At 41.8% G+C, this 17,333-nt stretch overlaps 1 protein-coding gene across 1 annotated transcript; it reads right to left on the bottom strand.

The window, feature by feature from the left end:
- Positions 1-307: 307 nt before the first annotated feature.
- Positions 308-16,686, bottom strand: tnfaip3 (tumor necrosis factor, alpha-induced protein 3). The gene is made up of 9 exons (XM_042501641.1): positions 16,425-16,686; positions 13,357-13,777; positions 7,900-8,090; positions 7,441-7,582; positions 6,786-6,956; positions 6,488-6,668; positions 4,886-5,883; positions 4,492-4,697; positions 308-3,862 (listed from the first exon to the last, which is right to left on the bottom strand). Exons 2-9 carry the CDS (start codon positions 13,661-13,663, stop codon positions 3,575-3,577), a joined length of 2,484 nt encoding a protein of 827 aa, XP_042357575.1. The 5' UTR covers positions 13,664-13,777; positions 16,425-16,686; the 3' UTR covers positions 308-3,574.
- Between the last annotated feature and the right edge of the window lie 647 nt (positions 16,687-17,333).

The following is a 17,333-nucleotide window of genomic DNA, read 5'->3' as shown; positions in this document are numbered from 1 at the left end:
AATGGTGCAGCTCTGCCACATCTAAACTAGGCCCTCAGTGATCGGTTTATCTGATGACTTTTGCAGCACCCACTGTACTTCCTACACTGGAGATGGATTCGGTGCCGTTAGCGAGCTTTTCAGCAGAAACAGCATTGGGTAACACACAGCACAGTAGAGAGAGATGCTGTAATAAGAGTGCAATGTTGAAATCTCAAAGAGCACACACGAGTGTATGTGCAAGTGCTTGGTTGTGTCACATTTTCTGTGATAGTGCACACACACACAAAGACACACACAATAGAGACAAGAACCACATTAGACAGAGTTCAGATTTCTTAATAAAAATAATTCATTTCATAGGACGACATATAAATTATTATTGAATCACACAATACAGATATCTTGATATGAATAAATACTTAACAAATAAAACCAGGCTTTTTTTCATACAATACCCTATTGTCGAAAGGTCACACAAAGAAACTTCCACACAGTTTGCATGTTTTGTTACACCTTCTGCTCACACACGGATGCTCTCCCTACTGTTGGAATGTCCCTAAGCGAGTCGGAGTACCATTCCTAAATGCCTCAGCAGCTTAGACAAGTCATGTGCAACTTATGTGATCTCCTCCCAGTCAAACTCAGTCAGAGTCCCGAGACTTTGTCAAGGGGTCCCGCTGAGCTGACCACTAATTGGCCTTTAATTGATTAAGGTTTGTCTAGAGGTGATTAAAGCACACAGAGATCTACGTACAGGCCGTCAACACGTGGGCTGGCCCGACAGCTTTAGATACAGTTGAATGAAAAGGCAGACCGAGAGCCTGTTTGTCTATGCTTTTCTAACCAGAGCCACAGATGGACATCTGCCTACAGCAGTGGAGTTCTTCAGCAGAAGTACGAGGGGAATAACTCTTACAGCTGATCAGTTAGTTTGATAATTTTTCTAAGCTTGAGTTTATGCCTGCAGATAAACATTTCTTAGTATTTGGATAAAAGACTCATGAGACGATCCATTTGGGGATTTTCAACATGAAAGAGCACGATAAATCTGTGGTTACATAAAATTGGAGATGTCTATCTGTGGCACTTTAGTTAGTTTAGAGTGTTACAGGCTGGCCATTTTTAAGGAGGTAACAACAACTGTTTGGCGATTGATGGCACATGTAATTTTTTTTTTTTTGGCAGAACAAAACCAAATATATCAAAATACATTAAAAAATCCCAAAACAAATTAAAACAAAACAGGAATGTCAGTTTTGCGTATTCCAGACGCACATGTGTGTGCGTTTTATGTGTTTGTGTGTGTGTGTGTGTGTGTGTGTGTGTGTGTTGGAGATGAGGCATCGGGTTGGAAGGTCCTACAATATGGACCAAGATCCATATTCACAAAAGCATTTTATAGGTGGGAGCGCTGATCCAGGATCACTGATCAGGCTCCTCTGGTCCATAAAATTTCAATCACTACTTAAAGGCAAAACCTATCGAGGATCAGCCCCAATAGTGTGCTGTTGTAGCAGCAGCACAAAACACATTCAGATAAACAAGATTAGCCAAAGCAGGCAATGGGATTGCTCTCTGAATTTTTTTTTTTGAAATTGTCGCCTTGGCACATCCAGTGGGGTGGAGCAGAGAGGAATGCATTTCTCTATAGGTTTGTTTACCTACATACCACCTCAGGCTGGGGTGGGGCGCATACAATCTCACAGAGCTGTGTTTGCATGTGTGTGCAAATGTGTGTTATGTGGCGGTAAGGTGGATAATCATCCCGTCATTATGTTCTCAGTTCTCTTTATAGTCGGCAATCCCCTTCTGACAGGACTGGAGCTACTACGTCTGTCTGTGTGCGCATGTGTTGGTGTGTCTATGCATTTCTAGGTGCTTAAGTGGTCAGTAAACAGGAAAACAACGTCCAAGGCAACAGATCTGTTTTGGAGAAGAGGGGGGAAATAAGAGGAAGGACAGGAGGAATAGAAAGAGAATGAGTCCTGTCTCTGCTGTGTTCTCTGCCGTCTGTCCGCTGACACCACCAGCATGTTGGCTACAATGGAGAGGCTTGTGTTTCTGTACATGTAGCACCAAAACTAGCAGGGGCCTGCCCTGTCTGTCTTAGACACATGGTCTGCTCTTACTATCTATATCAAGAAATTCACAATTTTCTATGTCAGATAATTTGCCTCAAAATATAAACTGCTCACTGACTAATGGAAGAAATTAATTGTCAATCATTTTACAATAGTGATTGCAAGCTGCAAATCTTTGTCTCTTTTAGTGTCTTTTAGAAGGACACGTAAGAGTGTTTTTGGAGAACTAAGATAAACAATGGTGTATACCATTTAATTCTTGTTTTATCTTTGGCCCAGTTTGGCTCACTTCTGCTTTACTATACTGCAAAAGAGAAGTTGATTATACTGAGAAGTTGATCTTACTTAAAATAGTCTGGGAAACTGACCGCCTTGAAAAAGGAAAGTAAATATAGCTATTAGTCTTATTTATGTACTTTATATCTATCTGAAGTTTACTCCAAATTTATATATAATATTTACTTAATTACTTACTTTTTTGTAAAAGATGTTGCAATTGACAGATGAAATTACATTGTTCTGTTTAAGTGTTGGCAACTTCAGCAGACCAAGTGATTCTGATTTAGATTGATCATTAAAAAAGGATAAAGCCAATGATGACGTTTTGGGGTCATCATCTGTTTTCTTGACATGTTTAAGAAAATAATATAAACATGACTGACTCGTTTGCAACCAGCAAATTACAGATACATAGCACAATAAACTTGGTTTACTGAAGATACTAAAACTTGGAAACATTGAATTGATTAAACTTATCATTTTTATGTTGCAACAACTTCACAAAATCAGGTAAATATAACCACATTTTAAGTAAACTTAACAATTATAAGGTAAACAAATTAAAACAGTATAATAGTTACATTAACTTAAATCTTTTAATACTAGCAATTTCCTTGATTTTTTAAAATTAAAATCAGATCAGATTTAACAGTGAACTTCCATTGATTTGTCACTCGGCTTCCCCTATTACTGCATCCCTCATTCATCAGAGCAAATGCTAGACAGACAGGCAGATAGATACACAGATGGGTTAAGACAGACAGACAGACTGGGGGGTATAAATCCTTGGCTGTGGTCTAGAAAGCAATGTCAGATGCTTCTCGTTATGTCAACATACAATCATTTTGTCCGGCACGATTCACCACGTACCTCTAAATACATATTGTACACAAGAGTTAAGTCAGTTGCTCTGACATGTAGCCAAACCTCTCACCGTGTTTCGTGCTCGGGGCACATCAGATGATAATAATTGCACAAAGAGGTATTCTGGAGGCCATGTCTACTGCGAACACACACACACTCAACCCCCCCCACGTACACACACTCTCTCTTCACATTCTACATGGGGGGTTTGATTTTCAGGCCATAAGGTTACTAGTTAGTCACTAGCTAGTTAGTTAGTTGGTTAGTTAGTATCAGAGGTGCATTGACTGGCATGGGGCGCCCACAGCAGGGCAGCGGCTCTAGCGTGCTAGCGATGTGTTGTCATCGTGCGCGGGTGCGTTATGTGGTCAGCCGCGGTAAATCTGTTTGAAGTGGTCACACTCGTTGCAGTAGCCCTGTTTCTCTTGGTTGGCGTAGTGGTCGCAGCCCTGCGTCCTGCACCGCTGCTTGGACTTTTCCTTGGGCGCCTGCGCCCGCCTGCCCGCTTCTCTGCCCTGGCCACGCGTGTGGCACTCTGGGCAGAGGTCTGTGCAACCCGGGGACACATTGCTGCAGCCACTCCGCCGGCACTGAGTCTGAGTCTGGGTCTGGGTCTGGGATTGCTGTGAAGATCTGGGTTTGACTGCTCGGTCACGCTTTTTGTACAGAGAGAGAGGTGGGGAGCAAAGAGAAGGAAGAGAAATGTCAATGGACAACTCAAAGAAAAGGATGTTCAAGGTTCTCACACATTTTGACTTTTCAAACATTTTTTAGAACTTTTCCACAAAATTTTACCTAATTTCCATGACTTTATATAACTAGTTGAAAGCGGCTTGGCCTATAAACAAGCACTTCACATGCATGTGCAGGCATAACTGCTGGTGCTTGCAAGGTAGATATTCCTGCTGCCAAGTATCTGCATATGCCAATAGACCAGGCCGGCACACACAGGTACCTGACAAAATGTCAAGGCTGCGCCCCTTTTGGGGGATAAAAAAATGCAGATTCAATCCATGGTCACACAGTGCAGCACTAGATATTAAATATTATGTATTTCTGGGAAATGTTCGACACATTTTGGGGACTAGATAGCCAAAACAATATACATTCCAAACTTCTCCAATTTGTAGAAAACAGTATATCAAATTTCAGAACTTTTCAAGGAATTTCATGACCATGGGAACTCTGGATATCAGAAGTATTGAGAAAAATGAAGGATAATTTACAGACAACAAATGTCAAAGATGAAGTACAGCAGGAGCAAGAAGGAGGGGCAGACACCCACCATGACCAGAGGAGGGGAGTGTGGTGTGCGATGTGCCACTTGGTTGAGCCTTGTGCTTTGCTCTTTGACGTAGCATTTGTCGCAGTAGCCCTCCAGCATCGCCTTGCCAACTGCACCACATCCAGGCCCACGACACCGCGAGGCGTTCTGGAAGCCTGCCTCCACACCATGCCGGCTCTGGACCGGGGCGGGGGGAGGGGTCAGATCTGGAACAGAGAGCGTCCAAAATAAGCAACATCCCACATGATTTTGCATTTAAGTGAAGAAAACTAGGAAACCACTTGAAAGCAACACAATCACACATACAATGCAAAACAAATTTACAAAAACTTTGTTTAAAATAACTTTTAAGTCTTTCATGATATAAGTTTTCTAGTTTAGTTTGAGGACTTACGGTGGTTGGTCTGATAGTCTACGTAGCAAATAGTGCAGAAACCCAGCTTCTCCGGTGTCCCAAAGAACTGGCACCCAGATCTTTTACAAGGCCGAGCCAGAGGGGTTTGCCAGGCTGAGGTGTGCCCTGGTGTTAGTGTGAGGCATGGCCGCTCAGCGTCCCTGGCCTGGGTCCAGGCTGAAGACGAGGCCTCAGTCCTGGGGTTGTTCTGCTGCGGCTCCCCCCTCTCTGGAGCCTGCTGTCTCTGCATGCAGGGTGGACACAGGCCATTGAATATCCTGAACGCCTCCTGTCTGCACATGCTGCAGCGCTCTGTCTCTGTCTCGCAGCCCCCCCACTGGGTCCAGCCGGAGCCCTGGGCCGGGTGGGGGACTGCAGGCCCCCCGTTGGGGCCTGGGAGTCCTGGAGCAGCTGTTCCAGCTCCAGGAGGCCCATGGTTCTGCCTGGAGTTGAAGCATCGCTCGCAAAGTCCGTCATGCTCTACGCTAAGGGTGAAGAGGCAGCCGGGTGTCTTGCACTTCATGGCATGAGTTTCACTGTACAGGCTGAGGCTGGGAGCAGTGGGTGGGGCTGAGCGGGGGCTGGATATCACCACCCCTCTCCCAGAAGAAGAGGATGGGGGGCTGCTGCTTCGGGCTCCTCTGGAGCTAACCTCAGTCTCTGATCCCCCGATCACTCCAACCCCACCTTGTACCCCTCCTCCCTTGGTCTGCACCACCCCTTCTATCCTTGTTCCTCCGCCGGTAGTGGCTTGTCGCTTCTCAAAGCATTCATGGCAATGAGGCTGTGTGTCCACAGAGACATAAAAGGTGCATCGTGGTGTGGCACAGCGGATCTCGATGAGAGAAAGCTGGGAGACGGAGAAGGGCGGTGGGCGCTGTGGCTGGGCAGCCCATGCCTGCTCTTTGTCCTCCTGCCAGCGCTGGTACTCGTGGTTTACAAGTTGTAGGTAGTCCTCCATCAGGTTCATGTCTTCAGGGAGGTTCCCCTCATCCAGCCTGAGAACACCAACACATAATGTGCTTCTTAACTTGACTGCATTGTTTTAAATTTATACTTTTCCTTTCTTTTTTTAATGTAACCTTTATTTAACTAGAAAAAAACTCTTAAGATTAAAAATCTCCTTTTCAAGAGTGTTTTGGTCAAACATAATTTATAGACGACATAGAACAAAATCAATACATACAACTCCAAAACAAAAAATATAAAACACAAAAAGACCATAACATGAAGTTACTACAAGGAAGGACTAAATTGTTTATATATGCTGGAAGTGAACCATAAAACCAAGAAAAATTAAAACACCAGCTAAGATACACCCTGACAATGGCATGTAGAAAATGACACACAAAAGTCCTGCAACAGTGCCTTAAAACGGCCAACAGAAACGAACGAGTGCAGCTTATTAATTTCTAGGTTATTTTCTACGTTAATACAGCTGTTGTCATTGCACTGATTAGGTTTTAAGAGTTTAAACAAGTTGTATTACAATATCTGTCATCATTAATTTAAAAATAATCCTCCTTATGCAACTAGAATATAATTTTTTTAATTTTTAATTTTCCATTTTGTCAATCTACAGAGTTTATCATCTCAAAGTACCTTGCAGCATTGATGATCCGTGTGGCGTCGTAGCCCAAGCCTATGACGGGGATCTCGATCAGTAGCAGGTAGTCTTTGAGGAGTCTCTCTTTCTGCTGCTGTTCCTTCTCCATCAGGAAATGAACCTTCAGCTCCTCAAAGCCTCCCCGTCCCGGGTTGATCAGTGGTACTGCTCGGATCTCTGGGAAATTCAGAACCAAGATGTTGCATAGGAATAAAAAAAAAAACATGAGCAACTTTTGCATCCAGCCTCTTTGTCGTGTCAGCTCCGTAACACCGTCCTGTTACTGTTTCCTACCTGGACCACTGTCTTTGATGGTGATGAGGGGTGCAAAGTGCTGGGAGTCATAGCCGAGCACTATCGGGTATTTGTAGCACTCGGTGGGCGGCCAGTGGAGTGGCAGATAAATCCCGCCCACATTCAGAGGAGAGATGGAGGAGCCAGATTTCATACTCCTCACCACCTGGTCTGTTGAAAAAACAGACATTCAAAGGTTATATTTGATTTTAAAAATAACGGTCCCAGAACAAGTTCAATATGTTTTTAGTACACTTTTAATAGAACTTATTGTTAGCATGTTTCTTATCACTTATGCAGAGAAACTTTTGTCATAAGTGCACAGCAGAGAACTCTCTTCATTCCTTTAAAATAATATATTTTTTCTATTAAATTGAGTGTGTTGGAACAAGATGCTTGAAAACTCAATGTTAAAAACAAGTTTCTATTCGCCATACAGTTTATGAAGCACCGGAAAGCAGCATCCGCAAACCAAAACATATGGGAGGTGATACAGTGAAATTAAACACTATGAAGACTGCTAAAACAACTAACACCAAAATGTTGAGGCACGTGAAACGAGATACCTTCACCTTCTTTATGGCCTATAGACATGTTGAAACAGGACCAGTATGTTTCTGATCACTATCAAGGAGCAATGATAAAAAGTGAGTACCTGCGATGACAATGATGGGTCTGCGGAGAATGTTGGAGAGGACAAAGATGTGTATGTCCTCCAGAGAGTCAAACTGGAGGCCGTTGCTACTAGAGACCGGAGATGCCATCTTCACAATCTTGTCCCACTCTTCCTCCCAGTTCTGGGACAACACATACACAGAGTTAGGAGGACAAAGGATACAATCTTATGCACACACTTAGTTATTCCATAAAATATTTTGTGAGTAGGAAAATCCCGAACAGAATGTATGCTCAACAGTAAAAAAACAACAAATATATTAACATATATCTGCAGATTGCATCCAAGGATGCAATAGATGAGCAAGTATTGAAATTCTACAGACTCAGTGGCACATAGGTTGTTGGGTTTTTTTCTCAGGCTTTTGTAGTGTAGCAATAATCTTGATGCAAGGTAGTGGAAAAGACTTTTGACAAAGACATCATCTGATCTTCATACCATAGTGGTGTATCGGAGTCCGGTCTGGGTGAACTCCTGCGACTGGACCAGCTCCGCCTGAAAACGGGCCCTAAAAACTCCCGTGTCCGTCTCTTTCAAAACACCATGGAGGGCTTTCCGCAACACCAGGTCCGTGTCCTGAACGCCCAGCATGTACTGAGAGGCCGCATGGAGCAAACAGTTCCCATCTCCTATTGACACACACAGAAGAGGCAAACATGAATGTTAAAACTGCGGGTAGTTGATTTTGTACGTGGAGTATACACAGCACACAACAGACAATTACAATGCGCACACACACACAAGCGTAACAAAAGTCTGGGGATTTCCAAGCCATCAGGTCAGTTGTCGCACTATCTGGTGTCTAGACTATTATATGAAGCTCACATGTCTGAAAGTACACACACACTACAGACAAAGCTCACTTATTATTCAGCTGGACTGAGGAAATTACCCATAAACTATATTTAAGACCATTTTTTAAGAATTAAATGAAGCACCTTCAATACCTTAATCTGTGTGGAAAATCTCAAAGCAATCTGTTGTCTTGCTTCATGTCAAAGAAAACTGTTTCCTCTATATTTTACTAACTGTCCAGAGAGATGAAGAGTTTCTCAAATGGAAATTGTGCGTGTGTGAAAGCATTAGCAACTAAAAACCCTGGAATTTTATTTAGTCTTCAATGGCAGCACTGGGTCTTTTTCTCATTGTGAAACAGGAGAGTTCATGTTTGTCAATGTGTGCAGCTCTGAAAAACCCTGTTGCCACACTAAACACAGGAATTTCCCTGTGCTAACTTCTGCCTTTTGAGTGTGTGTGCACGCGTGCACGTTCCCCTCCTATGATCCCAACTCACCAGTGCTACTCAGCTGGTCCTGGACTTTCCATAGGGGCGGGACTTGGACAGGATGGAATGTTATCTTTTTAACTACTGCTATCAACACCCAAGGAAGGCTGTGATTAATGAGCGCCAAGATACCATGTGCACTCACACGCACAAACGCATACAAATGCAGCGCAGCGTAATGTGCATACTCTGTCTGCCTTTATGAGCTGTTCAGTAGTGTTTACCTGGCAGTAGCTCACACACATACACCTGTCTTTGCTGCATCAGAAAGCTAACCTCTGTGCAGAAAAGCTTTAGACCCTCAGAAAGCAGGAAAAAAAAATTATAAAGGAATCATAAAATTACCTGAAATTTAGGAAAAGAGAAAAGGTTAAAAAAAAAAAAATTATATATATATATATATATATATATATATATATATATATATATATATATATATATATATATATATATATATATATAGTTTGTTTTTTTGTTTGTTTTTTTACTTTTTTATTTTTTTAAATTAATTTTTACCTTGAATTTTTAAATTTTCCTCTTTTTTTAAACTAATTTTCAGTTCATTTCTTTGTAAACTTTCATAAAATTCTTGCAGTTTGCAGGACATTAGGTTTTAAGGGTTAAATAGCTTGTGCAAGGCATCTCAACGCAGCACAAGAAATCTGATTGATGTTGATCCAGGTTTCAAGGGGTTAACAGATAAGAAAAAAAAATCTAAAATGAGTTTAGCCTGTGATAAGGGTCACAATATGGGCCAAACTGTGATCACATTTCTGAGAATAACATTATCTGTGTTGCAAGATGACTATTGTGAGATACAGCTGTTTTCATTCAACCGAGGGAACATCCCACTGTACTTTGAGAAAAACATCCGCCTCGATTTCAGACTAGCTAGCTGTTGTTGCATTTTGGCACTCTTGCATCACTCTCACAAAAAAAAACATAAAATGCACAGCCCTCAAGTGAGAAAAGGCATCCTCAAAAGAGATCCGTACACAGGAATAATCAGCTCCTCTTGTGCACAAAAACACACAGACTTTTGACCCTGAATCGAGCTGCCTGACGACGAAAGATGAAAGATGGCCTGCTTGTCCCATCAGTCTAAATATAGACGCTTCCTCTATGGCAAGCTGGGACACTTCCTGCAAAACACACCGGCGCAGGATCGGACTTAATCCTCATCTGTTTGCCATCCAGGTGACACCAACCACCAGTTTGCAAATGTTGTGCTTTCCAACAGGGCTCTGGGTTTGTGTCTATCACTATCCCACTCAAGCTGTCTGATGAGACTAGTCCAACAAAACAAGTCCCAGCAAAGACTATTTTTGCTCCTGCTTTGATAAGAACTGGAGATATTACACCACGGTATGTTTTTTAATCAAATAATGTAGATGGATATTAAGAAGAGAAATCTGCACCAGAACACAGTGGCAGTGTGTGTGTGTGTGTGTGTGTGTGTCCTGTCTGCTGCTACAGTATGTCGAGTCAGTGTATTGTAGCTGAACAAATCCTGCCTGTTGGAGACACATGACAGACATGGGATGCTGTTTGGGAAAAACCCCCGGATGTATCCTAGACATCCAAGACAGAAGATGCACTGAATTTCAATAATGTCACTGGGGCGGAAAAGTTGCATGAAACAGGAAAACGGATATGACCCTGTTATTTTTAATTGCCGGGTTAATAAACGTTTTATGAGGCTGTTTTACTTTCATGATCAACTTAAGGCGAGTGAGGTTTAAGACTTTTTAAGACTTTTTATCTTTTTATCACAAATTTAATTTGACAATAACCAAAACTGAAGGGAAAAAAACTATTTTGCCCAAATGTTGACTTCAATGTAAGACTTTTTTTTAGGTTAAAAAGTTAAACAGTAAGATACTTCAAATGCTGAAAGAATTTAATACTTTTTAGAGCCGAAAACAATGAACATATTATCACATTAAAGTATTCATTTGGGTTGCCTTGAAAAAACTGTCTGATCTGCCTGACGTTAAATACGGAAAATTATTTCAAAAATAGATATTGCCATTTATTTTGAGATGTCATGATGCAAGTCAGAAAAAAATCCTTCTCCCAATGTCTAAACATGTTTAAGAATTTTGAAAGATTGATTTAAGGCCTTTTAATACCAATTAAGGCCTTATTTTTAAATTAATACATTTAATGTCTTTTAAGACTGTATTTCTTGTAGCCTGGGAATAAAGTTAGGTTTTTGGGAAGATTGAATATTTGTAAATTCACATATATGATGATCCGAGAGAAAGGTTTTGTGCAACGGGTAAATTCAGGTCCCAGACGATTTGGCGACTAATCATTTTTCAGCGTTGTTTGTCTGAGAAGCTTGATTAATACGACCTGCTCTGACTGGACGTTCATTGACGGACTTTTGCTCTCTCACGTCCTCTCTCTGTATGTGTGTCTGCCGAGCTCCAGTGACTCAGCAGCAGTCAGTCAGCCCTCTGTGTGTGTGTGTGTGTGTGTGTGTGTGTGTGTGTGTGTGTGTGTGTGTGTGTGTGTTGTCCGTCCTCTGCTCAAAGTCACGTCTGGGTCCTTCAGAGTTAGACGCTCTAAATTCTGTCTCATTTTTATGACATCATCCTCGCAAGCCAGGAATTTCCAGGTTACTGGCAGCTGAAGTCAGAAGAGTCAGGGGTCTTTCTCAGGAGGAACCATGCGCTGACAAGTTACAGTAACTCCTTGAGTCATTACTGGCTTCAGAGTCAGCAGGGACCCTCACAAAAAAAAGCATGAGGACACAAAACATCCAGCAAGTTGTTCCTCCTCAGTCCAGTAACTGATCAAAGTAAACTCAAATCAGGAATTTCTCAAGTTAATCACATCCTGTGAGAAAAAAAAAAAAAAGATTTCCTCTGGAAACTCACATGTTTAAGACAAACTTGTAACCCAGCTCGATTTCCGCTTCCTTCTTCTGTTATGAACGCCATGGCTGATGTTTCCCTTCAAAAATCTGTTTTTCCCCCTCATCTAAAAATAGAGGTTTTGGTCACATTTGATTTAACAAGTCATGACGAGCTTTGAAACAACTGACAGTCACAAAGACGTCAGTCAGGCAGGCAGGTGGAGAACTTAAGGTAAAACTTCTTTAGATATTTAAGATCCATTCACACCCCTTACACGCACACCTACACAGAAAAAGAGGGGACATACCCGAGTTTGTGAATGAAAAAACTGCGGAAATCGCCAGTTCTGAAACATCATCGACAGTAAATAACAGTCCTGAGTGTGACGCCGGAGAATTTCCCAGTACACAGAAATGATCAGAAGAAATCTGGCCCAGGTTTGAATGTTTGCCTACCCCCGGGATGTTCCCGCTTTACAACATCCACGTAACAGAAAACATGACTTGGCAACGGGCTGACTGAACTCACAGCAAAACCAAAGGGGGCTGCGAAATGAGTGTATGTGAAAGCGGAACGCGGGTCCCTCCATTGTTGTCATTTACAGTAACCCTGCTTGTGAGTAATGACATCTCAGAATTTACATATCAAATAGCCCTGACTCATAAAAACGCACCTCCACCTCAATCATAGAAAATGAAACAAAACCAAAACACATTCTGCGGCCGGGACAGAGCAATGAAATCAGAGCTCTGAAGGACTCCTCACATCCCAGATTTCACCTGTTTGATCTGTTGCTCTCTGGCAGGCGCCATCAATTCATAAAAACGAGGACAAAAAGACTTTGACAGTTTCTTTACCAGAGCAATAACCACACTGAACTCCAATATGCACTGAACTTAATCATTACATTTACTAGTGGAACAAATTTAACACCTGCGATATTAAATTGGTTATTCTTCTTATCTGTTATGCTTTTTGCACTTTAATGTATAAATGTATTTGATGTATTTTTATTGTGCAAATGTGGTTGTTTGGATGTTATGCACCTGTAGGCGTTGCTGTTTTTAATTTCGTTGTACAATGTGTAATAGGGGTCGGCCAATATTGTTTATTCAGGGCCGATACCAATATCAATTATTAGTAACTTATGAGACAGATAACTGACATTTGGAATTGACTTGCATTCATAATAAAAATGAAAATCTTTCTGCCAATATTTAGACTTTGGAATATAACAAACTACAACACAAAACTTTGTTTAAATGCCTTTAGCAAATATTAAATCAAGACTGAAACGTTAAACATCATAAACAGCAAGTTCCCAGCAACTTTTTTTGTAAAGTCAAGTGAAAATTCAAATAAAAAATGAATAAATAAAAATAGCTCCCTTAAGTTTGACAAAGCAAAAGCTCCTTCCATGCTGACCCTTTCTTTGCACTTTCTAATTAATTAATTTTATTGGCGATCATAAAAATAAAAGGCCGATACAGATAACCAGCAAAATGCCAAAAATCATCAGAATAATCAGCCAGTCTGATAATCTGTCGACCCCTATTGTATAATGACAATATATGTTCCTATTGTTGAGCTTTGTTTTAACTGTCACCAGAACATCAAACCACAAATATTAACTCCCAACTGGTGGTAAAGCATCTCCAAATTTCACCAAAATGCTCCCAACTTCATTGACCTTCACCAAAGAGTGAAAAAGTTCCTTAGTCCAAAACATCAACAAATCTTTCTTACCATTTGTACGTAATGGCACCATCTTCTTCACCTCCCGACACCAGTTGAGCTTCTTCTCCTGCTCCAACGACGCCTGCATGGCTCGGTCCAGGATGGCGGCCTGCACCACCTCCCTGAAGGCCTGCGGGAAGTGGTTCATGGCAATCATCTCCAGCGTGTAGCGGTGCATCCCTCGCAGGTGGTGCATGAGGCCGCCGCTGGCAGCCGGCTTCACCACGTCGTTGGGCACTCGCTGACGGATCTTGACCGCCTTCAGCAGGTTGGAGACAAACAGGAATTTGGGGAGGAAGTTCTGACCCTGCGACATGGCGGATGAGTGGCCAGGTGGATGGAAGGAGGGGAGGAAGAGGAACGAGGAGGAGGAGGAAAGGAGGAGGAGGAGGAGGAGGCACCAACCACCGCTGACCGAACAACGTGGGAACTGGATGGAGAGAAGGGGATGTTATTTCTCAGTAGAAAATAATAGACTGGTGGGACTTGGTGGGAAATTTTCAGAGGAGATTCCCCTTCCTTATTAATTGCAACTCAAGGCGCAACTTAATTTACACTTTGTTTGGGAAACCACCCAACATACAGGATCAACTGTGAAGAGTTTGGTGCTTTTTCATTGGAGGTTCTGGTGGGCCAAAAGGAATAAAAGTACACAAAGAAACCTTTGTGCTCTTGTTTTTTCTTTTAATTTTCCTTTTGGTTTTTTGAGTTTCCCCAAACAAGGCGCCCCAGTGTCCCCAAAGTTTTCCAACAACAAACTGGTGTTTTCCAGACTTGAAGGCCACCTAGGGCTTCCCAGGCTGCTGGGAAGGTCAAACTGCCGCCTCCCTCGCCATCACCTTTGTCCAGAGGACAAAACTGCTTTTACTTGGTCTAAAATATGTTGCACTGCGTCCACATTTTATAATGATTAAACGTTTTCTGTTTTCGTATTCATGAGAAACAGTTGACATTCTGAGATGCAAGACATTTTTTTATGATAATAAAGCAAAATCAAATTAAGACAGGCTTGGGATTGATGAAAAATGTTCAATATGTGTGCCATTGCCGGAGTTTAAGTGTCGATGCTGTTTTCTATATCACAGTCTGAAAGAGGTAAACATTTCTACAAATGTTGCCCAATTAAAATATAACCTAAAGCTAGCAAAGTTTCCTGATTTGAAGGATAAATAAACAAGACTAAGTCGCAACGTTTGAAGCTAACTCTCAGTACTTGATGCTATATCTTGGTTGGGACTTTTAAGGTTCAATACACACCTGACAGCAGCAGTATTGTAGCAGAATAGATTCTTATGTGTGCATCCATAGAGCTATCTTTTTACCCAGCTGGCCTGAGAAAAACTGCCCTTAATTTATATTTACGAACATTTTTGTTGAATTAAATGCAGCACTTTCACCACCCTGATCCACCTGGGAAATCTCCAGCAATCTGTTGTCTTGTTTCATGTCAAAGAAAACAGTTTCCTCTACATTGTACTTACTGTCAACTTACAACGGAAACTGTGACAGCACAAGCAACTAAAAACCCTGAAACTTTATTCCTGATTTGACAAATAAACAAACAAAGTTCCTACATTCGAAGCTAATTTTCAGTACTTGATGCTATATATGCTATATGCTATTTGGTTGGTATTTTAAGGCATTAAGGTTAAAAACACAATGTGAAAACAGTAGTATTGTAGAAAAGTAGAAGAGTTTCTTATGTGTGTATCACTTGCAGTGATGCAATGTAACTTATACTTTTTTTTTTTACAATATCTAGGTATTGTTGGTAGTATCTCTACTTTACTTAAGTTTTTATATGTCTGTCAACTGTCACTTTTACTCATCCTTTCCCAAATAAAATGTAGACTTTTACTTCACTACATTTTTTTACGACAAATAAGGAAGGAGTAGAGGAAAAGAAGAGAAAACGGAGGAACGAATGATGGAGTGGGAGGGAAGGAAAAACTGAACTTTGTTCTTTGAAAACTTGATATTGCAAAAAAAGTGTAAAGTACACTTGATTTTTAACGTTGTGCATCTTACAAATAAACATATTAATTCTAAAAATTCTGACCGCTTGCTATTTTATAAACATTTACTTTTACTTTCAATACTTCAGTACATTTAATATCATAAAATTACTTTTAAATACTTAGGCACAGTTAACGTCAGATACATTAAGACTTGTACTCAAATATTCTTACTGGTGACTTTAACTTCTAGTAGTAATTTTCAGGCAAGATATCTGTACTTTTACTTGTATGGTTTTCAGATACTTTACCCACCACTGATCACTTTAAAAGGCATATTTCACCCAAAATGAAGAGCTGTCAGCAGGCTCTTAGCTCACAGGAAGTAGAAAGTGATGGTCAGCAAGCAGGCCTGGAGTTTTGCTGACTTTTTTTCTAACTTCCTCATATGAACCGTGTAGAAGCTGCCAGTCAGTAGGTACAGTTAAAACAACCACAGCACCTGAATACTTGGCTTATACTGGCCCCTGTGAGCCTTTACTACCCCAAAACAGCAGCAGCAGCAGGTGCAACAACAGACTAGGCCATGCTAAAGGGCTAGTCAGTGACATGAGGGGACTACTAGACAACAGACACCTGGATGTCAGTGTTGACACGAGTCATTAATCGCTGTTTGGCGAGCTGGCACCGCTGGCAGACTTTGGGCAGACAGACAGCGGCACAGTGGTGGACGCTGCGGTTTAGGATGGCTGGCTACACAAAAACACAATAACAGGAGACTTTGCTGACGTTAAAGGCTTACGTAATTCCAATGACAACTACCTTTGAAACAATGTAGCCCTCAATCGCGTCTCGCGCGGCGGGTATTGACACAGCGTAGCGGCGGCGATGCTACATTTTGGGTGTTTAAACGCGCTGTTATGCGCTCGAGGGTGACGTCTTTGTAAACAATGGCTGTCAAAGCCACTGTCGTGAGCAGGCTTCAAGCTTCCTCCATGTCCCCAGAAACACGACCATACATTACTCAAGGCCCAAACGTGATGTTCCCACCAAGTCGCACCCCCTCTGGCAAGAGCTGTTGTCCACATGGGGAGGCACAGGGAGGGAGGACGGGTGTCTTACCTGTGTAATATGTCGGGGGTAATAACAAAGCCCTCCCGGATGCTCAGGCTAGTCCTCTCTGAGCCACTTCACTCAGCCTCACCGCAGCGGTCCTCGGCGCCATTCAACCTTTTCTTTCCTTCAGTATCAGGTCTATTTTGGAGCCCTTGCAGCTTGCGAAGCCTTTCAAAAGAGTACACACGTCCGCTAATGATAGTTGTTTAAAAAAAAGGAAAAAGCCCGAGTGAAGGGGATTTCCACACGGGGACTTTCCGTCCACCCATTTTCCTCTCTCTCTCTCTCTCTCTCTCTCTCTCTAACACACACACTCACACTCACACACAAACTGTGCAGTTGCAGCTCCCCGCCACCAGGGGTCTCCTCTATCTGTCTGACTCAATACTGAAAAGCATATCCCACCTACTGTGCACAAAGGAGCGTCACTGAGGGAGACAGACAGGTCGCGTCATTTTCTATTTCATGAGACAGCCTTAGAAATAAATCATAAACCCGCGATGTGACCGGTCTCAGCAAAATGAGTCATGAAAGCGAAAGAAAAAGTCATCACTGGATCTTAAGTATACTTTGGCAGGCTGAATGAATGTATGCATGTGTGTGTTTGTTTGTATGGATCAGGGCAGGTATTGCAATGATGGTGTGGTACTGTTTTAGCTATTTGGAAATGTTAGACAAAGTCTCTGCTGCTCAAAGGGAATTTATGTCTTGCTCAAGGACACAGAAGTAGATCTGGGCTCTCTGGATGTGTAATAATAATAAGAAGAAGAAGAAGAAGAAGAAGAAGAAAAACTTTATTTATATAGCACATTTTAAAGAGTTCACAAAGTGCTTTGACATACAAAGTAAAGCAGAAGCAAGACACCCCAGAGGTAATCTAACAGTAAAAGTCAGTGATGCTGAATAACACAGCAC

This window comes from Plectropomus leopardus, chromosome 15, assembly GCF_008729295.1.
Source record: "Plectropomus leopardus isolate mb chromosome 15, YSFRI_Pleo_2.0, whole genome shotgun sequence".
Classification (NCBI taxonomy): domain Eukaryota; kingdom Metazoa; phylum Chordata; class Actinopteri; order Perciformes; family Serranidae; genus Plectropomus; species Plectropomus leopardus.
Note: the sequence above shows the minus strand (reverse complement) of the source record. Positions and strands in the feature narration are given on the sequence as shown.

Coding starts and splice junctions, on each gene's coding strand:
- tnfaip3 (XM_042501641.1), bottom strand. CDS start 13,663: ATGTCGCAGGGTCAGAACTTCCTCCCCAAATTCCTGTTTGTCTCCAAC. Junction 8,091..13,356: donor GGTGCCATTACGTACAAATG/GTAAGAAAGATT, acceptor GTGTGTCAATAG/GAGATGGGAACTGTTTGCTC. Junction 5,884..6,487: donor CGGATCATCAATGCTGCAAG/GTACTTTGAGAT, acceptor TGGTGTTCTCAG/GCTGGATGAGGGGAACCTCC.